Genomic DNA, 25807 nt, shown 5'->3' with positions numbered 1-25807 from the left:
AAATTCAGATAATCTAGAATTTCTCTTTATTTTATCAATATCAATAAAACAAAAATACACTGCAATCTCTGTTGAATAAAATAGCAGAATCTTTATTTACTTTTGTTTGAATCAAATTACACATTAAATGGCGTTTAATTAAGTTACTTTACTTACTTTAGAACTTCCTATGGTTATTTTTTCGCATATAGCACATTGAAGAGTATTTTTGTTATTATTTATGGCTTTATAAATTGAGCACGGGAATAGGATACTGTAGAATTAGCTGTAAATCTGTTAAAGGTCTGGATTGTGATTGTAATTGTAGTTTATTATTTATTATAGACTAGGTGTTGCCCGCGACTTCGTCCGCGTAAATTTCGAATATTTCCGCGTAATCTTATTTGCAGGCAAACTCGCCTTAAGTTCATTCAAATGACGATTACTTTTTTTTAGTGAACCGATTTTGATGAAACAAACTTTAAATGTTTTTCTGAGTTAAAACAAAGCAATTGGTGAAAGTTTTAAGTAAATCGGTTCAGTACTTTCGGAGATAAGCGTGATCATACATACATACAGAGAGACAGACAAAAAAAAAAAAAAAAATTTGCTTTCTTTTATTCATTATAAGTGTCCCTCTATCCATTTCAGTCAAAAATACTAATTGTACAGACAAAATATTTTCACTGTTTTATTATATGTATAGATTATTAGATTAGATTTATCATTTAAAAGATCAATAATTTAGTTGCTGTTATCTGTTCGTAATCAATAGAGCTCAAATATCGGCGTACCGCAACTTGGCGCGGAACCAGCCCGTGCCGCCGGACACAGCGCTGATGGCGGCCGGCAAGAGGTCGGGCGCGGCGCCGCCCGAGTGCCCCACGCCGCCCGCCGCGCCGCCCTACGAGGGGCAGGGCGGCGCGGGCGGCAAGGCGGGCGGCGGCGCGGCGGCCGACGCGGCGCGGGGGCAGGGCGGCGCGCCGCCCACGCCGCTGCCCATGACGGGGCAGATGGCGCCCCCAACGCAACCCACGCCGCCACTTGTTAATCCGGTAAGGACAATTTCTTATTTAATGTATGGAAAAAAGACTCCATATAATAGAAAGAAAAAGATATGACATAGAAAGATAAAGAATGGCTTCTCATTCTTGTGAATTTTCAGAAATAAGAAGATCTGCTCTTATTATTTTTTACTACGCTTTTATTAGCTTGGGTTGTATGTATGTATGTAATGGAATCTTTGAGCTTATTTCTCTTTATATCGGAATGGATGGATGACTGAATTTATTTAGTTGAATTATTAGCTATTCCTTTTCTTAATTGGAAATGTATTACAAATCAATATTATGAAAAGTAATTTTATTTTTCAATTTACTTAGTTGAAAATAATTTCCCTTAGCCAATAGGAGGCGCTCCGCCGATGCGAGGCGCCGCCCCTTTGCAGCGCCCTCCAGGGCCGGGCGCGCCTCAACAACAGCAACAGCAGGTAACAAAATATTCATTATACCTATAAAACTAGAATTTGCACACATTTTTGCTAGCAAGATATCTATCATACCTTTTAGAGAATTGAGTGTAAGTAAAGATACATTACGTTACATATGATCACGTTTATATCCCTTGCGGGGTAGACAAAGCAAACAGTCTTCAAAAGACTACAACAAGATTGAAATTTTAAATTATAAGGTTTTATTTATTACAGCCTGGTGCACCAATACCAGGTGCTAAGCAGAACCGTGTAACCAGCATACCCAAGCCAGTGGGCCTCGATCCGTTACAAATTTTGAATGAAAGGGAAAACAGGTAATTGATTTTTATCACTTAACTTCTTAGCAATCTTAATCTTTAGACTAGATATTACAGTGTGATTTTAAACATTGGTTATGCAAAATGCATAATACTATTATTTTAAACTAGAGGCCGCCCGCGACTTTGTACGCATGGAATCAATCCCGCGGGAACTCCGGGATAAAAATAGGGGTAGCCTGGGTCTTCAGCTACCTACATACCAAATTTCATCGTAATCGGTTCAGTAGTTTTTGCGTGAAAGACACTCACAAATTTTCGCATTTATAATATTAGTAGGATGTATGTAGAGTTCAGACACAAACAATTTAATTATCCTTAACAACATGTTCCACATTATCATCATTCATGTTAAGCAACTTTACATGAACAATAAATATGTCTCTGGTCTGTCCTTACGTCTACATCAACTGTGGTTTTAGTTATTAATATGAAGACATTATCTTTTATACAAATAAACTATATTTTTAATAAGGATTGCTGCCCGCATCGCGCATCGCATGGAGATATTATCCAACCTTCCAGCCAACATGTCGGACGACCTCCGTCTGCAAGCACAAATTGAATTGAGAGCTTTGCGCGTGCTCAACTTCCAGAAGCAACTCCGCGCAGAGGTAAACAGTTTTAATGGCTTATTAATATTAATAATACACGGCTCTATACTGAAAAGGCGGTGATAAAGAAAAACAAAGCAGCCTTTTATAATAAAACTTACTTTAACGCGGGATTCCTCTCTCGTGCGAAGTTCCAGAAAAAAGTCGTCTGTTACTCCCGAAGGTCTATTTTAGAATAGACCGAATAAAGACTGTGCCAAATTTCGTGAAATTGAGTCCGGTAGTTTTTGAGATTATTCTTTACAAATATACAAAAATGAATTATAAAGTTTCAAAAATTAAGCAAATTCAAAAATTCCTGAAGCGCATCCACATTCACACTATTTATAAAGAGAAAAGACTCTGATGTTAGTAACGAATAAACTCAGAACCGATTTCAAACATTCTTTCACCATTAGCAAGCTACATTATCCGGAAGTGCTATAGGTATATTTTTGTTTTAAAATAGATTTTAGACGGTAAAATCAATATTCATAAAGTAAATCGAGAAACATAGTTCTTCCGAAACTTTTAATGGCGTGCGCTGGCCACATTAATATAGGTTTTAATAGATCTATAAAAAAAGTCGGCAATACCATATATTTTACTTCTATAATTAAGTAACTATAAGTAATTGTATATGTAAAAATAAAGGTGAATATTGAGCATTATTATTACACAAGGATATTTTCATCATCAAAAAAGCTGATGTCTGACATTTGGTCGCATCGCTTGAATGGACGTAGATCAGAAAGCTAAAATTCAGTGTACTTTTTTTCTAGATACTGGGTCAAGTGCGTCGCGATACGACTTTAGAAACTGCAGTGAACATTAAAGCGTACAAGCGCACAAAGAGACAGGGTTTGAGGGAAGCCCGCGCCACTGAGAAGCTGGAGAAGCAACAGAAACTCGAGGCCGAGAGGAAGCGCCGCCAGAAGCATCAAGAGTTCTTGCAGACTGTTCTGCAGCATGGTGAGAATAAATAACTTACGTGATTCTTGTATGTTATAGTATTTGTATGAATAGGACTACTTCATCATCACCTAAAGTGGATATCATAGCAGGCGATTTAGCATGACTAGTATATTAAAAATACCTTGTTTTTCTCTCAACATGTCATTCATGAGAACATTTAAGAAGACCCCGTTTTAACCAACAATAATGTACTCACCAATCCAATAAGTTTACATAGTTATTGCTTTAAATGTGAAAAAAAAGAAAGGCAAGAGGCACAAAAGTTTTTACATTACATCTTTTAATTTGTTTAGCCAAAGACTTCAAAGAGTATCATCGCAACAACTTGGCGAAGATGGCGCGCATAAATAAGGCTATAATGAACCATCACGCGAACGCTGAGCGCGAGCAAAAGAAGGAACAGGAGCGCATTGAGAAGGAGCGTATGAGACGGTAAGATAGAACACACTTATGTTATTCCTGCTTAGTCTTAAAAGAATTCATTGCTATCTGCTGACGAAAAACCCATATTGACTGATTGTCAGTTTGGAACCTCAATATATAGAGAGTACAGAATAACAGTTTCACAGGAAACTTAAAATTTTATCCCCTTTTAACATGAACCAAATGTAATTTATTAAAACTCAATGCACGTTAAATGTGCAACAGGTGGACTTAATGCCATTAAGCATTTTCTGCCACTCAAACCTTGAAAAAACACATCAGAGTAAGAACCCTTTTTTCATACCATGACATTTTCAATAAGTGACCGTTTGTCACCATTGTCCTCTATATAGTTCCCGTCAACCCTTATTCAACCATTCTCTTTAACTTTTGATATTCGCACCATGCCATCTATTAATATAATAAATTATTTCTTATTTCCTAGTTTGATGGCAGAAGACGAAGAGGGGTACAGGAAGCTCATCGATCAGAAGAAAGACAAGCGTCTGGCGTTCCTTCTGTCGCAGACGGACGAATACATCGCGAGTCTCACGGAGATGGTGAAGCAGCACAAACAGGAGCAACGCAAGAAACAGGCCGAGGAGGAGAAAAGGAAGCGGGTTAGTGTAAAGTAGTTCCTATGTTCATTAAACTTTATAAGCAGTGAGCACAACGCTCGCGAATGACTTTAAATTAATTCTCCCGCCTACATATTTGAAAAATTAAATACCTATTTATTTTCATATGACCTTTTTATTTCCCATGTAAATATAGTCTGACTTTGGGTCTTTATAATTATAAGTGATGATAATATGTAATAATATGGGTTACAGAAATCCAGAAAGAAGAAGTTGCTGGAAGGCGGCGAAATCGACGCTACGGATGACAGCTCACAAACTTCAGACTCTCGGGTCAGCGTGATGGATCCCAAGACTGGAGAGGTATAATTAATATAATATATATGTCATTATAAACAAATGACAAGTAGTTTTTTTTCTTACGTAAGGGCCGTGTTATCGTATAAATATTATTATACGACTGTGTTTATAGATACTGAAAGGCGAAGAAGCGCCGTTGCTGTCTCAACTCAAGGACTGGATGGAAACCCACCCCGGCTGGGAGGTGCTCTCCGATTCCGACGACTCCGATGACGACAGCCAAGACGATGATGGTTTGTATTTGTTTATTTTTTAGATACATTTTTTTTTTTTTTTTTTTTTTATTATTGTATGAAAGATCTTACAAAACATTGAGTAGGTATTAACTTAGCATAGCGAAACCATTAAGGTTTGACATACATACATATGATCACGTCTATATCCCTTGCGGGGTAGACAGAGCCAACAGTCTTGAAAAGACTGAATGGCCACGTTCAGCTATTTGGCTTAATGATAGAACCGAGATTCAAATAGTGACAGGTTGCTAGCCCATCGCCTAAAAGAGGAATCCTAAGTTTATAAGCCTATCCCTTAGTCGCCTTTTACGACATCCATGGGAAAGAGATGGAGTGGTCCTATTCTTTTTTGTAATAGTGCCGGGAACCACACGGCACATTTTTTAGATATATTTTTAATTAAATCAGCAAACGGATATATAATACAATATGACAAACAGAGGGTCTATTCACGAAGCTTATGTCTTTTTCTATAGCTTAAGCTAACCAAACTGTTAGAAACCGAGAGAAGATGCGTTGTCAACGATAGTGCATAAGGGTTAGGTTTGTGTTTATCGGCAAGTTTATATATCAGCATCTGTAATCATAGATAGATAGATAGACACTTTATTGCACCATAAAAAATAGAAAAACAGAAAAAAAATAGATAATGAGGTAATCATCTAGTCATAGAGTGAAGAAAGCTTGAAAAATATGTACCTATACTTGATTGTATCATAATCTTTACCCCGTATTATTTATACATGCATATAGTCACGCCTATAATCCCTGCATATTTTTTTATTTATTTAAAATAAAAAGATCATTTGAATATAATTAGGTATTTTATATTATGAGAAACAGGCGTGATAAAATGTATGTAAATGACAATCCGAGTCGACATTTACAGAAAAGCGGCGAGATAAGAAGGACGGCAAAGATGACAAGGAGAAGACGGACGAAGAGAAGGCTCGCGACATGATCAAGAAGGCCAAGGTCGAAGACGATGAGTACAAGACAGAGGAACAGACTTATTATAGGTGAGTGCAGTTTATCTTATCTTATATTCACAATTCCACCGTCATTTATCGACTAGGTATGTTGTTCAGGGTAAAACTTTTTTTGCATAAATTATTTTTTCCTAATATTCTTTGGCATAACAGTTTTGCCATAATGGATCTAACTAAGGCATAATTGATTTTTGGCATACGGGTAAATGTGCCATAATTAACTTTTACGCCAAGTTAGGTTAGTTATGCTTTAAAATACTTTAAATAGTTATGCGTAAAGCATTATGCGAAAGAAAGTAATTCTTTAAAGTCATTTTGCCATAATATGGTATACTAAATGACCTTATGGCTTAATTTTTTTATGCTTATAGATAGAAACCCGTTGTTTGAACAAGTACAGGTATTGATCACAAAAATGTTTGTGTAAGCTCACAAATAGTTGAAAATGATGTAAAAAGATGACTGCAAAATAATTTTGTGATTTGACATATTGTATTTATTTTGATGTTTTTATTCCAGTATTGCACATACAGTCCACGAGTCTGTCACAGAACAAGCCAGCATTTTGGTGAACGGAAAACTCAAAGAATATCAGATCAAGGCAAGTTAACTCAATCTTAATTTCATCGTAATTTGAATGACACATATCTTTAATTTATAAAATAGAATAATGTTTCACCACCCAGACAGCCTTGTTGGAACAGAGTAATATGTCCATTTTATTTGCGGTTGTAATGTAATTTTGAATTCATATTTTTGTTCACAGGGGTTAGAATGGCTTGTGTCCTTGTTCAACAACAATCTAAACGGTATCTTGGCAGACGAGATGGGTCTCGGAAAGACTATTCAAACAATTGCATTGGTCACCTATCTCATGGAGAAGAAGAAAGTCAATGGGCCGTTTTTGATTATCGTGCCATTGAGGTAAATGTGTGTTAAAGTTGAAGAAAAATAAGTATGTGTCTATACAGAAAAATTAATATCGAATCTGGTAACTGTCTTTACCGTACAGTACTTATATTTTCCGAGGGGCTGTTGTAGCACCGTCATGTCAAAGAAGTAGCAGATAGATTCGTTTTCTTTTAACCTGAATCCTAATCTGCAGGATGAAAAATGAAAATTGTACTCGCGGTTTCTATATAGATCTTATACCTGGAAGAAATTATTTAAAATTTAATTACTTATAATAAACATTTTTCCATGAAAAATCTATATCCAATATTATTTCAATTTGCATTAGTATTTTGAAGCATAAAATGAAAAAGAAAAAAGCAATTCTTTTCTTTAGAAATTTATATTACTCAATATGTTATCACTTTTCCCAGTACGCTCTCTAACTGGGTGTTAGAGTTCGAGAAGTGGGCGCCGACAGTGACCGTGGTGTCGTACAAGGGCTCGCCACAGTCGCGGCGCCTCGTGCAAGCGCAGATGAGATCCACCAAGTTCAATGTACTCCTCACTACGTATGAGTACGTCATCAAGGATAAGGCTGTGTTGGCAAAGGTTCGTGTTTAGAACATATGTTTTACATTGAGCTGTTGTTTTTTTTTTTTTTTTTCATGCCATAACTGATTTGTTTTATTAAATAAACTACAATGTTAACTTGGTAAGCTACCGAATTCATAGCGGCGTATAAACCTGTAACTTGGACGACAATAATGATAACTATATACTTCGTTATTAAATTACAAAGCACACTAAGCAATTTTTTTTCGTGATTTGTGTATCTGTTAGAAACAACTAAAGTACTAAAACTTCATATTTTGCCTCCAGGTGCAATGGAAGTACATGATAATCGACGAAGGTCACCGTATGAAGAACCACCACTGCAAGCTGACTCAAGTGCTGAACACGCACTACATCGCGCCACACCGGCTGCTCCTCACGGGCACGCCGCTGCAGAACAAGTTGCCTGAATTGTGGGCGCTGCTTAACTTCCTTCTACCTTCTATATTCAAAAGTTGCTCCACTTTCGAACAGTGGTTCAATGCGCCGTTTGCTACTACTGGAGAAAAGGTAAGATACCGCTATAGTCTCACTTAGTGTTTATTTTTGCGTAGCATCACGTCACACCATCTTCTCTTTATGGGCATGTCGCTCCTAAACAAGCTGTCTGAACTGTGGGCGCTGCTCAACTTCTTGCTGCTGTGCTGAAAATGGTTTCAGAAGTGTTAATTATTGTACCTTTGTGTTATGGTCTTTTAAACAGTTACCGTCTTTTAACAGCTAATTATTGATGCAACATTACACCTTTGACAGTGATTTAATAGGCGTTCAAAACCTCTATTTTTTATTTATTACATGAATTGCATATGCATATTGTTTTTATATATTTCTTCTAAAGTGCAGAGTTTACGAAGTAAATATTATTTGTAGGTGGAGTTGAACGAAGAAGAAACAATCCTTATCATCCGTCGTCTACACAAGGTGTTGCGCCCGTTCCTGCTGCGGCGCCTGAAGAAGGAGGTGGAGAGCCAGCTTCCCGACAAGGTGGAGTACATCATCAAGTGCGAGATGAGCGGCTTGCAGCGCGTGCTCTACAAGTGAGTTTGATACGATTAACTTTTCTAGCTTAGAGTTGAAGGGGAATGACACTATAGTGACATTTGTCTACACAAATTGTTCCGTCCGTTCCTGCTGTGGCGCCTGAAGAAGATAGTACCCGATATACTTTGCTGTGTTCAAAAAATAAATAACCGACGTACATTCCACGGGTCTACATCTATCATTCACACCTCACGACACTCGACAATTTGGAGTTCATCACCTGCAAAATTAGCTGCGTGCAGCGCCTGCTGTGCAAGTTTGTTCAACTATAATTTTCTTTTCATCGTACAGGCACATGCAATCAAAGGGTGTACTCCTGACAGACGGGTCAGAGAAGGGCAACAAAGGCAAGGGCGGCGCTAAAGCTCTGATGAACACTATCGTGCAGCTCCGGAAGCTGTGCAACCATCCGTTCATGTTCCAGCACATCGAGGAAAAGTTCTGCGACCACGTCGGCTCAGGAGGGACTGTGGTTAGCGGGTAAGTTATACAACAAACAGTATTTATATGGATTATTGCACAAAGAAATTAAAAAAAATCGAAACAAACCAATTGAAAACTCAATAATTTAACGACCTTATTACAAGTACATTAAACTCTAGATCCAAAAAAATGTCTCTTGTTTGCTATCTCAATAGTAATAGCGGACAGTTCATTTCGCGGAATCAAATGGCACGCTCTGATGCCTATCAGAGTATCAAATGCTAATATATTTTCGCGCCATTAAAAAATTATACTTCTGCACAGGTTTATTGATGTATCTTATGAAAGTAGAAAATACTGTACACCACTGGTGATGTAATCCGATAATACCCGAATACGGCGGAAATTTAAAGAAATAATTAGTCAATTAAAAACTCAAAACATAGTTTCGAGAAAAATATGCTAAATAATCGTATGTATTTCTTTGTAGACCAGACCTGTACCGTGTATCGGGCAAGTTCGAACTTCTGGACCGTATTCTGCCGAAACTGAAGAAGACAGGGCATCGAGTGCTGGTCTTCTGCCAAATGACGCAATGCATGACCATTATCGAGGACTATCTTTCATGGAGGGGCTTTCAGTATCTGAGGTGGGTTTACTTTTTTCCGACTGTTGGCACTGTTAAATTATAAGTAATATTCAGAAAATAATATCAGGCGATTGAACATAATTAGGGTTTCATTATGTTTAAACTAATAAAATTCGCCTTGGTTACAATTTTATGGTAAGAAAATGTGAACATGGCAACATTTTTTGATAATAATACGAGTTTCTTAAAAAAATATAATTCTGCACAGGTTTATTAATGTATCTTGTGAAAATACGAGTTTCTTAAAAATGTTCAAAAATTACAGACAGATTTAGTTATTTGCTTTCAAAAGCAATCCATCAGGCCTTTAAACAGTTATGTGGACCTTTTATATTGATTTTTAATTTGTTGAAGTTGTGGTCCACAAAGCCGGTCATTAACAAGCCGAATTGATAGTAAAGCCTTCATTATTAATGAAAAGCACTCGAATATTTTACACAGACTGGACGGGATGACAAAGGCGGAGGACCGCGGCGAGTTGCTGAAGAAGTTCAACGACCCGAACTCCGAGTACTTCATCTTCCTGCTGTCCACGCGCGCCGGCGGGCTCGGCCTCAACCTGCAGAGCGCGGACACCGTCATCATCTTCGACTCCGACTGGAACCCGCACCAGGTCATACATTACATACGTATTTCTCATCACAAGGGTAAAGATGTAGCCTTTAGCGGAAGCGGGAGAATGGCCAAACTGATCGCAACTGCAGTTTTAAATGAATTGACGGCTGTCGCAGCCGCCGCGCTGTGCGATTCCCTGTCTCTTGAATTTCAGGCTTACATCGGTCGCCATTATTGTACAAGGCATGGGCATATTTACAGATGTTTACATTTTACATTATACGGAAACGCGACTGTTTAACTGGAATTACATGAAAAAAATCGATCGAACGATCTATACAGTGCCATATGCAGCATTGAAATCTTCCCTTATACGAAAAGAAATAGACATGTAAAATGTTTTTTTGTCATAGGATCTGCAAGCTCAAGATCGCGCTCATCGCATCGGTCAACGCAACGAAGTCCGCGTCCTGCGACTCATGACTGTCAATTCTGTGGAAGAGAGGATTCTAGCAGCGGCTAGGTGAGCCCCTGATGTTATTTTTTCCGTCGGTCTATCCCTAAAAATAAGTTAACAGATTCATATAACAATCGTCTTTATTAAATTGTAAAATTTTATACACGCCATATAATATGTTTGTCCATGCACTTATTATTTTCTTTATGTTATTTACATAATGGACACTAGGAGTCCTTGCAATTTTTTCAATTACGCTTTCTTTTCGTGTTGTGTTTTTTCGTTTTTGTACAAATATGTAAAATAAAAATTACATGTTCAGTTAAAAATCTTATTTACTTGTATTATTAGCAAATATGAATAGTCTTCTTTTTTCTCTTGGCGGTAATCCAACCGTCTCAAAAAAAACTGAAATGTCACATTCACCTGGATGACCCAATGATAAAATTGAGATCTAGCTATTGACAGATTGTAGTAGAAGAATCCTAAGTTTATTGGCCTTGATTGGCTTTTACAATCTGCACAGATAGAAAATCAGAAGTGACTACTGTCCTCTATTCTGATTCTTGTACTTCATAGTTGCTTTAGAGCAACGCAGGTAGTACATACTGTGTTTAAATATAAACCTTTATTTATAGATACAAATTGAACATGGACGAGAAAGTAATCCAAGCTGGTATGTTCGATCAAAAGTCTACTGGTTCAGAGCGTCAGCAGTTTCTGCAGAGCATCTTGCATCAAGACGGAGATGACGAAGAGGTAACTGACAGATATCAATTGAATAGACACTAAGTGAACTGCCTTATATATTTACAAGGCAGTTTTTTTATATAAGGGGCTGCTTGGATTTGAAGGGAAGATTTAATGATATTGAGAGCATGAAAAAAATCTGGTTAACGTAGTAAATATACAAAGCGAGTATAAATGAAAACGTAAAAGAGAAAGGTTATGAAGAATGAAAGGCACATGACTAATAAATAAAATAGACACAGCCAAGATAATCACAATATGTCGCAATTATTAGATATAGATAATTCAAACAATACTTAACCATGTCTAATATCACAGGAAGAGAACGAAGTGCCGGACGACGACCTGATCAACGAGATGATAGCCCGTTCGGAGGAAGAGCTGGAGATCTTCAAGCAGGCTGACATCGAGCGCAAGAAGACGGAGACGCAGTCGCGGCTCATCGACGAGTCGGAATTACCCGACTGGCTCGTCAAGGACGACGACGAAGTCGTTTGCAATAAGGTAACAGAACAAATTATGTATAACCCTTAGAGTTAAACCCGATCTTAGCTCGTTCAGAGACGGAACTGGGAAACCAAGCAGACCGACATCGAGCGCAAGATTGAGACGCAGTCGCGTCTCATCTACGAGCCGACTGGCTCGTCAAGGACGATGACGAAGACGTTGGTAATAATAATAAAAAAAAAAATTAGTCCCTTATAATAACTGAATAAAAATACTCTTAAATCATTTTGATTATTGTCCAATTGTTTATATTGGTTTTGACAGCTGGCGTTGACTTCTAAGTAAATGTTTGACGTGGATTCTGCCAGTCATCTCGTTGGTTGACACACGTATTTTTGTCAAATCGCGATATTTATTGTTTTCCTTATTTGTTCTCTTCCCATTTCATCCTTTACTCGGTTGTGGATACAGAACACAATAAGGTAAGTAAGTTATTTAGTTGTAATTCGCACCTACTCCATCACTCCGTGATGGAGTTGGGTGACGATGAAGGCCCCCCAGACTGGGGAGGTACGAGTTCTTCTTCCAGGAAGAAATCCTCTACGCCTCGCCCTTCTAAGCGACCTGCCGAATCTGCAATAGAATCGGAACCAAAAAAAACTTCTCCCCCATCGGACTCAATCCAATCTGTTTTTCATCGTCCGGGTTTTGAACCGGACTCTATCATTAAATATACCGACGAAGACGATGCTCCGTTTATCGTATATGTTACGAGGATGGAACCCGATCCTTCTGCGGGTCTATCTATTAAGCTGCTTAAATTTGCTCAATTTCTGCATCAAAATTCTGTCAGTGGTATCAAATCTGGGGGACTTAAACTCATGGGCAGGAACAAAATTTCAATCGAATTTACAGATAGGAACTCTGCCAATTCTTTTTTAGAAAATCCTTTAATCCCAAATAATAAATATACTGCGTCTGTCCCGAGATTCAATATCTCTCGCATGGGAGTTGTTAGAGATATCCCTACGGACTGGACTCTTGAAGAATTAATTAATAATATTTCTGTTCCGCCCAACTGTGGTCAGGTAGTAATGGCCAGACGTCTTAACTCCAAATCAAAGAAACCTGACTCCTCCGTTTCCTGGTTCCCAACCACTACTGTTGTCCTTACTTTCCGTGGACATGTCCTCCCGGAAAGAGTTTTTTGTTTCCATACCTCTCTCCCTGTATCAGTCTACCTCCTCCCCACAATCCAATGTAGGAACTGCTGTAAATTTGGTCATATCAGCAAACAGTGCCGCTCCAAACCACGCTGCTATAGGTGTGGCCAATTCCAACACTCAGGTGATTCATGCTCCTCAGATGTTCCTTTATTATGTTTATTCTGCGGGAATTCCCATCTTGCTACTGACCCATCCTGCCCCGAACATATTAGGCAGAAACAAATAAAAGTTATCATGGCAAACGATAACATTAGTTACTCTGAGGCAGCAATGAAAATTCCTCAAAAACGTTCTTTTTCACAAGTTGCTGCTGCAGATACCCCTGCTTCCTCCCAATTCTACTCCTCCCAATCTCCAGTCTCCTCTCCACAACGCCCACCAAACCCTCCCCGCTCTTCAGCCCCCAATCTGTCTTCCTCTTACAAAAAAACGATTACAATTTCCCCTAAAACCAGACCAGAGCTTGGTAAGTCTTATGACATTCAGGCTCTCAGAGAAATTACCGCAACTCCAAAATCTTCCCTTCCCAATGGTTGTGCGTGTTCTTGCCAACACCAGGACCCTTCCACTGCTTTATCTCCAAATGATAACCTATTTGAGATTTTAGCAGACGCCCTTATCCAATTTTTATCACGAGATGTTGATATGTTACCGCCCAATACCATTTCTCGTCTTCAACAAATAATCGTTCCCATCCTTTCCAAACATAATGGACCAAGTTCTTCTTCAGTGGAATACTAGGAGTGTATCCAAAAAGAAACCTGATTTAGTCTTCTTAATCAATAGATACAATCCCATTATAGTTGCCATTGCTGAAACGTGCCTTAAACGCACGTCTCACTTCCATATCCCACACTACTCTTGTTTTCGAGATGATAGAGATGATGGTTGGGCAGGCTGCGCTTTGTTAGTCTCTCAATCCATCACCTTCACTCAAGTTCCTATTCCCCCTCACAGCTCTTCCTTCCATGTTGTTGCTGTGAGAGCCTTAGAAATATCCTTTGTTTCTGTTTACCTCCCTCACCCTCACCACTCTATTGTCCTGGAACTACAGTCTATTCTATCTTCTATCCCTACTCCCCTTATCATATTAGGTGACTTTAACATACGTAGCACCCTCTGGGGCTGCCCCTTTGACGATTCAATTTTTCCTGTCTTTCTTGATCTTCTTGACAACATAAACCTTTGCACTTTAAATGATGGCTCTATCACCCGCCGGTCTCCTCCGTCCCAAAATGCCAGTATCCCAGACCTTACCCTAACATCCCCCCAACTTGCTCCTCTATTGCTTTGGCGGGTCTTACCTACTTCTTATGGTAGTGATCATTTTCCAGTCCTTACCACACTAATTAAATCCATTTCCAAGGTTTCGCCCCTTCCTCCTCTTCTTAAATACAAAACCGAAAAGGCAGACTGGGACAAGTTCTCAACTTGCCTCAAGGTTCTTACTTCCTCCCTTCCCTCTCCCTCTAGCCAAAACTTTTTACAGGTGTATGAAGAGTTCATATCTGCTGTTATTTCTGCTGCAGATGAATCAATCCCAATTAAAAATGCTTCACACAACAAAATTCCCTCCCCTCCATGGTGGGACTCTGAATGCTCCGAATTTATCAGGAAAAGAAACAAAGCTGAGAAAGATTTTAATAGTGACCCCACCTTGACAAATTATCTACTTGTTCGTAAAACAATGGCACAGACTAAGCGTCTATTGTCCCAAAAAAAACACCTTGGCTGGAAGTCCTTTTGTGAGTCCATTTCCCCCAAATCCTCTCTTTCAAGTGTCTGGAAGAAAATTAAATCTTTTAGAAGAGCCACAGCTTATCAAGACTCCTCTTCTAATGACACTTCACCTTGGCTCAATGATTTTATAAATAGACTTTCCCCTCTAACCGCTCCTGCTTTGGACGAACTTCCATACTCCTCATATAACTGTCCTTCCCCAACCATCCTAGATGATCCCTTCTCCCTCCAAGAATTATTATCCGCTCTGGACGGTCTCAAGGATTCCTCCCCTGGTATTGACGGCATTCCCTTTTCTTTCATTACCAACGCTCCTCTTCCTTCCAAATTATACCTCCTGTCCATTTTAAATCATATCTTCCTGTCTGGGTCTGTCCCAGAATCATGGAAGAACCAAATTATTATTCCCATTCTTAAACCAGGGAGGAACCCTCTAGACCCCCTCAGCTATAGACCCATTGCCCTCTCATCGGTAATACATAAAATTATGGAACACCTCATCAAAAATCGATTAGAATGGTTTATTGAATCAAAGGGCATACTTCCAAATACTCAATTTGGCTTTAGAAGAGGTATGGGAACTCTGGACAGCCTGAGCATCCTGGTCTCCCATATAAGAGTGGCATTCTCTAAAAACGAACATGTGGTAGGCGTTTTTCTTGACATAACTTCAGCATATGATAACGTTCAACTTCCTATTCTCAGGCAAAAATTGCATAAGCTGAGTATTCCAGTGAGGCTGATTAATATCATGTGTAATATGCTCATGGATCGTCACATAATTGTCCGTTTGCAGGGTTCTCTTCTTCCCCCTCGCTCTGTTTGGAAGGGTCTTCCACAGGGCTCTGTACTTAGTCCCATATTGTATAATTTATATACTTCTGACCTAGATCAGTCTGTCAATTGCTTTTGCAATATTCTTCAATATGCTGATGATATAGTTCTTTTCGCTTCTTCGGACTCCTTTGATGACATTAGCCGTCGTTTAAATTCAGCTCTTTTTTACCTCAACACCTGGTTAGAAGACCATGGATTATCTATCTCCCCGCTTAAATCAAACTGTGTCGTCTTTACTCGGAAGAGATCTTTGCCCCTATTAACTATTTCGATTAATAATGAAACTATCCCTCAAAAAGACAGTTGTAAATTTTTAGGAATTACCTTAGACTCCAAACTAACAGGTGTTACTCACTTAAACCATGTTGTCCAAAAAGCTGAAAAGGGAGTTAATGTCATGAGGTCTCTCTCTGGGGTCCGCTGGGGCTCCCACCCCTATAGTCAAAAATTAATTTATAATGCCCTTGTACGTAGCCATTTTGACTACGGTGCCTTCTTATTAGAACCATGCAACAAATTAGCTTTGGCGAAATTAGACAAAATTCAACATAAATGTCTCAGAATTATAACCGGTGCTATGAAATCTTCTCCAACAAATGCCCTTCAGGTTGAATGTTTGGATCCTCCTCTTGTATTAAGGAGACAATTTTTAGCTGATAGATTTCTTTACAAAACAATCCAATTATTTTCTCATCCCTTATTAGAAATACTTAACTCTCTATCAGACTATTGTCATACCTCTTCTTATTGGGTTAACAAAGATCACCCCCCTTTGGTTAAAAGCTTCGATAAAATAGATAACCTTCCCCACCCAGTTGCCCAATTCTCCAAAAATCCTATCTTTGATATTGACTTCCACCCTCTCATCTTCCAACCTAATGTTCTTCTAAACATAGGACTATCCAAGAATCTTCCTGGTGCTGATAGGATATTCAACCGGATCATTTGTGAGAAATGGTCTGATTGGACCCTCATTTTTACGGATGCTTCCAAATTATCTCAGGACTCTAATGTTGGTGCAGCAGTTTGGATACCTAAATTCAATCTTTTACTAAGTTTTAAATATCTTTCACAATCCTCTATATTTACTGGAGAATCCATTGCTCTCTTTGAAGCTGTTCAATTTGTTTTATCTCACAATTTGGACAAATCACTTATCCTCTCAGACTCTTTGAGCTGCCTCCAAGATATTTTGAAACGACCCTTCCATGCAAAGGATAACTTTCCAATTACCCTGAAAATAAGAGAAACCTTATATAAATGTCAGTCTTCCAGTATTAATGTAGTTATTGCTTGGATTCCAAGCCATTCAGGAATCAAGGGTAATGAAACAGTAGATATGTGGGCTAAACAAGCTTCTACTTCAGGTTCTGACTGCCACAAATTTCATTACTCTCGAGACCTTAGACTTCTGGCTAAACCACAATTAATGACTAATTGGAATAGACAATGGCAACATTCTCGTCAGCAAAAAGGTGTCTGGTATGGAAATATCCAACCAAACTTACCCAAAGTCCCTTGGTTCTTCCGGCATCGAAACTTGGAGAAGTGGGTAACGTCGGTTATTATCCGAATGCGACTTGGCCATGTATGTATCCCTGTCTTCCTCCATAAACTCCGAATTAGAGATACTTCTATCTGTGAATGTGGCCTGGATGAAGGTAGTCTTAATCACATAATTTTCAACTGCCCCAAACTTGTGGTCCATCTTCGTAACATAATTCCGTCTAACATTCCCCATCTAAATTTAGACACTAATTCATTTCTTTCTCTTGTCCACACTCGGTTCTGTTATATAATTGCAAAGTTCATAACTAAAAATAACCTAAAACTATAGTTCCCATTACAAATTTATTTATTTTTTTTAACTTCCGAAATCTCCCTATTAAGTATATCCCTTGTTTTGCACAACTTTTATACCTTACACACTCACTACACATTATAATCATTAACTTGTCTTCTCTTTTACTAACAATACCTACTTGTTGTGTTTGTCTTTTTGTGTTTGTACATTTGTTAACCTTCTCCTTTCAGATTGTATACCGTCCATTTTTGTAACTTCGTGTCTCTTCAAACCATGACATTGGCAGAATCACCGAAAGTCCGGTGGAAGCCATAATATAGAAAAGAAAGAAAGAAAGAAAAATGTTTGACGTTTCGTGAAAATACACTCTAAAATACGTCGTTAAAAATATTAAATTTGTGTAATGAAATGTATGTATGTACTATTAAATGATTATTTTTATATAATTACTAGCTGTTGCTTGCATGAAGAGAGTTATGAATATGGATGAAGCGAAGGAAATATGCAGAGATCGTGGCAAGTGGAAAGAGGTAGTCTCTGCCTACCCCTCCGGGAAAGAGGCGTGATTTTATGTATGTATGTATGTTGCCCTCGGTTTCATTCATGCACATTGTTGTTTACCGAAAATCCCACGAAAACAGTATTCGTCCTAGATGAAAGGATTTCGTGAAATCCTATAAGTGTTCACAACACTGTTTTAGGAACAAAGACTAATTAATTTCAGTTCTAATTGTAAACTTATTTTTGAAATATCTTCGGGGATTACCCGGTTCAACTTCAAAATCACAAACGCTTAACTCTTTATCATTATATTATTAGTAAATATTATTTTAATAAGGAAAAATTTTTTTCCTTATTATGTTTATTTTCGTATAATGTCAGTCATCAATACAGGCATGAGAACCCTGGGCCGCCTACAATTGTTTATTCGTATTTGTGTAATTCCATGATTTCTTGTTCCAACACAATTATAATAATCTACAGGGCCAGGGATGGAATTACATGGACGAGGACGAAACGCTCGGACGCGGTTCGCGCCAACGCAAAGAAGTTGACTACACGGACTCGCTCACCGAGAAGGAGTGGCTCAAGGCGATCGACGAGGAGTTCGAGGAGGACGAAGAGGAGGACGACGACGACGAGGTGCTCGACAAGAAGCGCAAGAAGGGACGCAAGCGGCGGTGAGTCGGACGGCGCGACAATAATTTCTATATCTACCAACTAGAGAACGCAAATTCGGCCACTCCATCTCATTTCGGAGGAAATAAGCACATTCATCATAAAGTGCGGCATTCATTATTCGATTAAAGATTGGAAAAGATAGCGGAGGTCAAATGGAAATTCTTTCATGTGGAAACCTAACATAAACAATCCAGGAACATAGTCTAAATGCGCACCCCTGGCTCCTCTCCAGAGAGGTGAGGATGTAACTAGATGAAAAAGAAGATAGTATCAAAACATGAAATTTAGAATGTAAACTAGCTGTCCCCGCAAACGTTGTTTTGCCATATAAATAATTTTTAAGTAATTTCTAGTTAAAAAAATGTTAAGGATGGACAACCCTTATCACTAAGGGGTATGAAAAATAGATGTTGACCGATTCTCAGACCCACTCAATATGCTCACAAATTTTATGAGAATCGGTCAAGCCGTTTCGGAGGAGTACGTTGAGAACATTGTGACACGAGAATTTTATATAAGACAAGCTGTGCCCGCGACTTCGTCCGCGTGGAATAGTTATTTTGGGCATCATTGAAGCCCTCAAGGATGAATAATTTTCCCAGTTTTTTTTTCACATTTTCCATTATTTCTTCGCTCCTAACAGTTGCAGCGTGATGTTATATAGCCTAAAGCCTTCTTTGATAAATGGTCTATTCAACACAACAATCATTTTTCAATTCGAACCAGTAGTTCCTGAGATATGCGCGTTAAAACAAACAAACTCTCCAGCTTTATAATATTAGTATAGATAATTGAACGGTTAAGGTGCCCAAATAAAAAAGTGTGATGCATAGGGTCAAATCTTTTTTCTTACTTCTGTACATATGTTAATTTTATTGTTAACTTGATGTCCTTATAGTGAAAGACAAAATTGTGTGGAAACCTGCACATTCAGGTGAATGGATATTAACCATGACCTAAGACTGGTTAGGTTCCTCTACAAAGATTGCTGAGATCAGATTGTTTCATGAAAAAATCTGACTTAACCAGTCCAGGATCGTAGTCATAGGCGCACCACGGGCACCTTTCCAGTAAGACGAGGATGCAACCGATAATGAGTGTTCTTAAAAAACCATCATAGTATAAATAAATTTACAATGTGATGCTACCTGGCACAACCAAATTCACAGATAATCAATGATATTTACGATTTTATATGTATATATTTGTAGACAATTTGCTAAATATGTATGCAAATATTTTGGCTAGAATTTCAAATGTTTTCGGGCCCTGCCAGAGAGCACACTGTCCAGCAGAATCCATTTATTTTAGCGTTACTTGTCTATTTTATTTACTATCATACATATATATAATCACAAAATGGCCACGTTCAGCTATTTGGCTTTAAGATAGAATTGAGATTCAAATAGTGACAGGTTGCTAGCCCATCGCCTAAAAGAAGAATCCCAAGTTTATAAGCTTACCCCTTAGTCGCCTTTTACGGCATCCATGGGAAAGAGATGGAGTGGTCCTATTCTTTTTTCTATTAGTGCCGGGAACCACACGGCACCCAGGAACCACACGGCACTATTTACTATCAAATGCATTAAATAAATAAATAATGTTGTAATTAATTTGTCAGTAAAGGGAATTCATTTATTATCAAAATATATGAAATCTCTTGAACATTTTTCTTATTATTATAGAAATGTACTTTTTTCAGCCGTGATGATTCTGATGAAGATGAAGCGCCAAGCTCTTCAAAGAAGAAGAGCAAAACTGAAATAAATTTATTGAAGAAACGCCTGAAGAATATAATGAAGAAAGTGATCGACTATGCTGACGAGTAAGTGCTATTGTTTACGGTATGCAGTATGGAGAGATAAAGTTTAGGTTACTTTATTTTAATATGTTGCTTTTTTACACATTGTAGAAATGGCAGAGTTTTGTCAGAGCCTTTCATGAAGCTACCATCGCGACGCGAGCTGCCAGATTATTATGACGTCATCAAAAAACCTTTGGACATTAAAAAGATCATGAATAGAATAGAAGATGGAAAGGTACAAATACAATTTATTTTTTATTTGTTTAAGTTTTATCTATCTTATTAAGTTGTTACTTGTTTTAAGTAATTTATTTGACGTCAACCAATGTTGTGAAACTAAAAGTTTTGACAATTATTAAGCGATGTGAAGTATCCTATAATAATGAATAAAAATTTTGAATTTTTTGAATTAGTACACTAGCTTGTTCCCGCAACTCCGTTTGAGGGTTATTCCAAATACGAAGGTTCAGGTTATTAAATTTACTCAAATTTCCGTACATACCTATTGCAAAGTAGCTGGTCCCTGTAGCTTCCACATCACATGATCCAGATCTTCAATTTTTTTTTTCGCTAAAATTAAGTGCTCTTTAGAACAACTTTTACAAAGACGTCTTTTCCATAATTCGTATGAGTTAGCTAGTCTGTAATGGTTCTCCATCTGGTGTTCCAGATCTCCTATTTTTATACGCTAACAGAAAATGCCCATCAGGTTGAACGACTTTTGTTAAGACGTCTTTTCGATATTTCCTATAGTTAAGCTGTGCTGTTATGGTTCAGCATCAGGTGTTCCAAATCTTCGATTTTTATACGCCAACAGAAAAGGCTCATCAGGTTGAACAACTTTTGTTAAGCCGTTTTTTCGATAGGTAATATTCTATAGTTTAGCTGATCCGGATTCCAAAATAAATTATACCGTATGTTGGCCAGAGCCAGATGAGAGCCATACAACAAAAAAGTTTCAGTCATCTTTGTTCAGTAGTTCCGGAAATACAAACAATTTACAAACAATAAGTGAACGTTTGTGTTTATATTTATTTAAATAAAATGTGACTATTACAATTTCTGAACTGTACTAATAATAATTATACCTAATTAAATAATAAAAACTAATATTAATTATTTAATAATAAAAAAAACAGACATTATTTTCAAATTCATGCTCAGTTACTATTTTTTCATCGTAATAAATTATCTTTTTGAAAATATACCTAATGTACAGACAATTTTTTTTTATTATATGTTTTGATTGATATTTTAAAAGAAATAAGCCTGTTGCCTGCGCCTGCGACTTTGCCCGTCTTAAATTTCTATAAATTTATTGTTATTTAATGACTAGTTAATTTACAATTACGAGTATTACAGTTTTATGAAAATGCGTTCACTATTTTTCCGGGAAAAATTGACAATCACAAACACAATCACAAATTGCAAGGCTGTTAGCTCTGTCTACCCCGTAAGAGATAAAGACGTGATTAAATGTATGTAGGTATATAGATTTATTACCTTAGAGAAATTGGAACTTGATGTTAATTTAAGCTTTTTTTAATGTTCTCAGTATAACGAAATATCGGACCTTGAAAGGGATTTCTTTACACTGTGTGCGAACGCACAGACGTACAACGAGGAAGCGTCGCTTATATACGAAGACTCTGTACGGCTGCGCAACGTGTTCATAGAACTACGGCGTCGGTACGAGGCTGGGCAGAACTCCGATGAATCTGATGATAATGAAAAAGGTTAGAATACAAGTCATTAACAGACTAGTATTAATCACAGACAAAATCCAGTGTATTTTAACTCGAACACATCTTTTGTCTTTGAATACTTTGTAACTTTTACATATACATACATATAATCACGTCTATATTCCTTGTGAGGTAGACAGAGCCATTAGTCTCGAAAAGACTGATAAGCCACATTCAGCTGTTCGGCTTAATGATAGAATTGAGATTCAAATAGTGACAGGTTGCTAGCCCATCGCCTAAAAGTAGAGTTGAAAGTTTATAAGCCTATTCCTTAGTCGCATTTTAAGACATCCATGGGAAATACATGGAGTGGTTCTATTCTAAGTGCCGAAAACCACACGGCACAATATTGAAACTTTTCTATATGAAATCATGTTTCTTTTACATTATCATTTATCACAGATGAAGAGGATTCGGATGGCGAATCCAACCGCTCAGTGAAAATGAAGATAAAACTAAAAGGCAAGAGCAAGAACACTCCAAGAAAAAGGAAGCAGAGAAAATATATATCTGATGATGAAGACTATGAGGAAGATTGAACCGCAACAATCTCTCTAACATCTCTGTAGCAGTAGTTTATTTTATATAAAATGCAAAAGTAATTGTGTTACTTTGTCAAAGCAAAATTTTAATAATATGAGGCACACACAGACGTCTTATCTTATTCAGTCCTCTTGCCACTTATCATCATGTGGTGGCCTTTATTTATATTTTAATTAAGCTATATTGAATCTAACTAAGTGGATAGATTAATTGCTGTATTTTAGGTTGCGACATACTTGTAGGAAGTAGTTGACATTCGATTGTGGAAGTTTCAATTCCGTAACAATTTATTTAATGAAATAAGTAATAAAAGTATCATGTGAAGTTGGATGTTTTATTTTGATAATAATTTGCTTTCAAATTGGTAAGGTATTTTTTTATTTTCGTTTTCTTTACGTTTGAAGTCTCCCCACTTGTAGGAGAGGCCATGGACTGTGCGCATGTGTTTGTTGAGGCTGGAGCTGTGAGCAAATTGTTGGGCACATGTTGGACAAGAGAAAGTCTTTTCACGTGAATGCACCCTCTGGTGACATTGTAGTTCACCCCCAGTGCAGAATGTCACTTCACAAATGTTACATTTGAATGTTTTGATTCCTGCATGTCTGAAAATAGTAAATATTATAACTCATAGGCTAAAATTTGATGCATGTGAGCATTATCTGCTGGCAGTTGAAGATATCATAATATGAAATAAAAAACAGAAAATCAGATAGCAATGGTCTCAACAAAATTTTACCTTTTCAAATGAATGATCAGGTTTTTTTTGGTGCGAGTTTTGTATTGACATAGGTGACATTCCACTGCCTTTTCTGTACTGTGTTTCTTCCTATGACTTAATAATTCTGAAGATGTGACAAAGACATCCCCACAATCTTCACAATTGTAATTTCGAATGTTAAAATGTCTCTGCATATGGTATTTAAGCGTTTGTTTCGATTTCAACACTTTTTGGCAAATATTACACATTAAAGTACCATTCTCATGGACTCGTAGATGATTTTTCAAAGTGAATGCATGCTTAAATTGTTTGCCACATATAGAGCATGTGAAGTAGGTGGCATTACTATGAGTCTTCTGATGGGCTGCAAGACTAGATGACTGAGTAAAAGTTTTCCCACATTCACACTTGTATGGTCTTTCTCCATTATGCCTTCTCATGTGATTGACTAGTGTTTGACTATGTGGTGTGGAATAAGAACAACTTGTGCAAAGATATCGCCTAGCTGATCCGAAGCCTATTACTTTTCCAATATGTTTTCTTTTCTTATGCATTGAAGTTTTGTGCTTCAGCAATGATGTTTTTGATTTTAGGATTTTGGCACATATTTCACACTTATAATTGAAAGTATTTTCCATTTCATTTTCAAGTAAATACTTGTCAGCAGACGTAAACTCAGACTCAGTATTAATGTAAGGGGACACAGGATCATTTGTTTCATCAATTTGGTTAGAGGATATTGTTTCCTCGGTGAGCTTTATTTCAATTATATTTTCGTTTTCTTGCAAAGTATTGATGTTATTATAAGATTGTTGATTAGTACTCACTTGCTTTAATTTAATTTCAAATCTCTCTTCAAATGATATACACTTCAATCGAAAACTATTTGCCATATTTAATTCTAGCATGCAGTTCTCACAAATCTTGTTTGGCAAATACTTCTGAAAATTAAGAACAATTTGAAAACAGAGATAAATCTTCTCTAAAGCTTTTTTGGAATCTTCACCCTCAGAAGCCAGATCTACTCCAAAGACTGGTTCTTGAAGACATATTCTGCAAAGATTTTCCATCTTTTTCTCAATGATATAAACAGCATAAGATTCTGTACTAATATTGAATGACATTTTTTCAACGTGTCTTACGATAAAATGTTACACCGAAGAACACAACAAGCACTGCACCACAACTTGCATACCTCACCTCACACGTAATGTAGTGATTCTCTTTGATACGTCCATGTTATGTGCAACATTTGTGTCAACACTGATAGATAAATCATACCACATTGTAGTTCAATTACATTGTACAAAGTAAGCAACGCAATCACACGATTTGACTTAGTTCCATAAATTCCATAAATAGTATCTCTATTTAGTTTTTGGATGCCTATCCCATATATAATCAACTTAGCTATTTTTTTTATAGATAATTAAGAATTTTAATAAATTTCCTCTGTATCATACGTAGATAAAGAAATACTCAGTCTACGGTATCAAATAACAAAAAAAGAAATTTTACTTAATATTTTCGAATTCCCAACATTGCTCGTGCTCCCAACAAATCAATTGACTTTGATAGCACTCACTGCCATGACGTGAATTGAATAGGTACGTCATGGAGGTACGTACACTGACAGCAACAACTACTACAGCTTGGCAAATAAGTTTGTACCGGTGACAGGTGGTACTAAGGAGTGTGAATAATAACAACACTATTTTTCTGTCATAAACTAGTACGTAGGGATGTGACATTGCTGATAAAAAAATCGATTTTTTTTATAATCGATTTATTTTTTAAGTATGAAAAATCGATTCACAAATAATCGATTTTTCTTAAGAAAATAATCGATTTTATTATATTGATAGATTTTTTCCTAATTTTTCAATTTATGTCAAAATAAACGCCGTATACATTATATCAATAGATTTATTCATTAAAAACAAACAACAAAAACAGCAAGTTCTTATATGTATAATCAACACAAATTAAAGTTTTTAACAATCAAGTTTGAAAAATGAAGTTTCAGCAACGAATAATGAATAAAATATCAACCGAATGTCGGTAAAACACTATTCATCGACTAATTCCATCTAGAAAATGTTTGATTAAATTAATCATCTAAACTGTTTTAAGAGCAAAGAAAGAATGCACAGATGGCGTTAATGTAATATTATGGAGCTATGATAGTATTCTTTGGCAGTTCGCGTTCCGGGATCCAAGCCAGAAGACAAAAACGTAATGTCGGAGTGCATTTATTGTATGATTATAAATATCGATTTTTAATCGATTATTAATTTTAAAAAAAATCACGTATAAAAATCGATTTTTACTTTAAAAAAATGGATTTTTTCCATAATCGATTTTTTTTTCACATTCCTACTAGTACGTACCTATACGATACGAAGTCGAACACTCGTTTTGGTTTTTGTGTTTTGGTG

At 37.1% G+C, this 25807-nt stretch overlaps 3 protein-coding genes across 6 annotated transcripts in view; 2 read left to right on the top strand and 1 right to left on the bottom strand.

Moving 5' to 3' along the window:
- LOC106129376 (ATP-dependent helicase brm) overlaps positions 1 to 22933 on the top strand; it is a 28952-nt gene extending 6019 nt beyond the window's left edge. Inside the window, exons 3-28 of the mRNA XM_060954432.1 lie at positions 755 to 1034; positions 1382 to 1468; positions 1685 to 1785; positions 2264 to 2402; positions 3164 to 3353; positions 3650 to 3788; positions 4225 to 4399; positions 4613 to 4720; positions 4830 to 4950; positions 5843 to 5972; positions 6462 to 6543; positions 6709 to 6866; positions 7268 to 7445; positions 7716 to 7958; positions 8319 to 8485; positions 8781 to 8969; positions 9403 to 9561; positions 10003 to 10174; positions 10530 to 10639; positions 11212 to 11332; positions 11642 to 11827; positions 18362 to 18558; positions 20262 to 20384; positions 20472 to 20598; positions 21919 to 22099; positions 22511 to 22933. Coding sequence (XP_060810415.1) covers positions 755 to 1034; positions 1382 to 1468; positions 1685 to 1785; positions 2264 to 2402; positions 3164 to 3353; positions 3650 to 3788; positions 4225 to 4399; positions 4613 to 4720; positions 4830 to 4950; positions 5843 to 5972; positions 6462 to 6543; positions 6709 to 6866; positions 7268 to 7445; positions 7716 to 7958; positions 8319 to 8485; positions 8781 to 8969; positions 9403 to 9561; positions 10003 to 10174; positions 10530 to 10639; positions 11212 to 11332; positions 11642 to 11827; positions 18362 to 18558; positions 20262 to 20384; positions 20472 to 20598; positions 21919 to 22099; positions 22511 to 22647 — 4000 coding nt within the window. The 3' untranslated portion in view covers positions 22648 to 22933. The remainder of the gene's footprint in view (positions 1 to 754; positions 1035 to 1381; positions 1469 to 1684; positions 1786 to 2263; positions 2403 to 3163; positions 3354 to 3649; positions 3789 to 4224; positions 4400 to 4612; positions 4721 to 4829; positions 4951 to 5842; positions 5973 to 6461; positions 6544 to 6708; positions 6867 to 7267; positions 7446 to 7715; positions 7959 to 8318; positions 8486 to 8780; positions 8970 to 9402; positions 9562 to 10002; positions 10175 to 10529; positions 10640 to 11211; positions 11333 to 11641; positions 11828 to 18361; positions 18559 to 20261; positions 20385 to 20471; positions 20599 to 21918; positions 22100 to 22510) is intronic.
- The window catches only part of LOC106129418 (1-acyl-sn-glycerol-3-phosphate acyltransferase alpha), a 31311-nt gene continuing 17671 nt past the window's right edge, over positions 12168 to 25807 (top strand). The window contains exons 1-2 of the mRNA XM_060954436.1: positions 12168 to 12252; positions 17608 to 17712. The gene's annotated coding sequence lies outside the window, so the exon portion shown is untranslated. The remainder of the gene's footprint in view (positions 12253 to 17607; positions 17713 to 25807) is intronic.
- LOC106129377 (gastrula zinc finger protein XlCGF52.1-like) lies at positions 22972 to 25021 on the bottom strand. Of its 4 annotated transcripts, none has more exons than XM_060954435.1 (3): positions 24888 to 25021; positions 23388 to 24310; positions 22972 to 23253 (listed from the first exon to the last, which is right to left on the bottom strand). In XM_060954435.1, the coding sequence occupies exons 2-3, from the start codon at positions 24275 to 24277 to the stop codon at positions 22986 to 22988; spliced, it is 1158 nt and encodes a 385-aa protein (XP_060810418.1). In that variant the 5' UTR covers positions 24278 to 24310; positions 24888 to 25021; the 3' UTR covers positions 22972 to 22985. The 4 variants fall into 4 exon arrangements, with proteins under 4 accessions (XP_060810418.1, XP_060810417.1, XP_013183369.2 ...); XM_060954434.1 differs by lacking the exon at positions 24888 to 25021 and adding an exon at positions 24565 to 24874; XM_013327915.2 differs by lacking the exon at positions 24888 to 25021 and adding an exon at positions 24570 to 24874.

Source organism: Amyelois transitella, chromosome 4 (assembly GCF_032362555.1).
Source record: "Amyelois transitella isolate CPQ chromosome 4, ilAmyTran1.1, whole genome shotgun sequence".
Classification (NCBI taxonomy): Eukaryota; Metazoa; Arthropoda; class Insecta; order Lepidoptera; family Pyralidae; genus Amyelois; species Amyelois transitella.
This window is presented reverse-complemented; position numbering and strand designations above follow the sequence as displayed.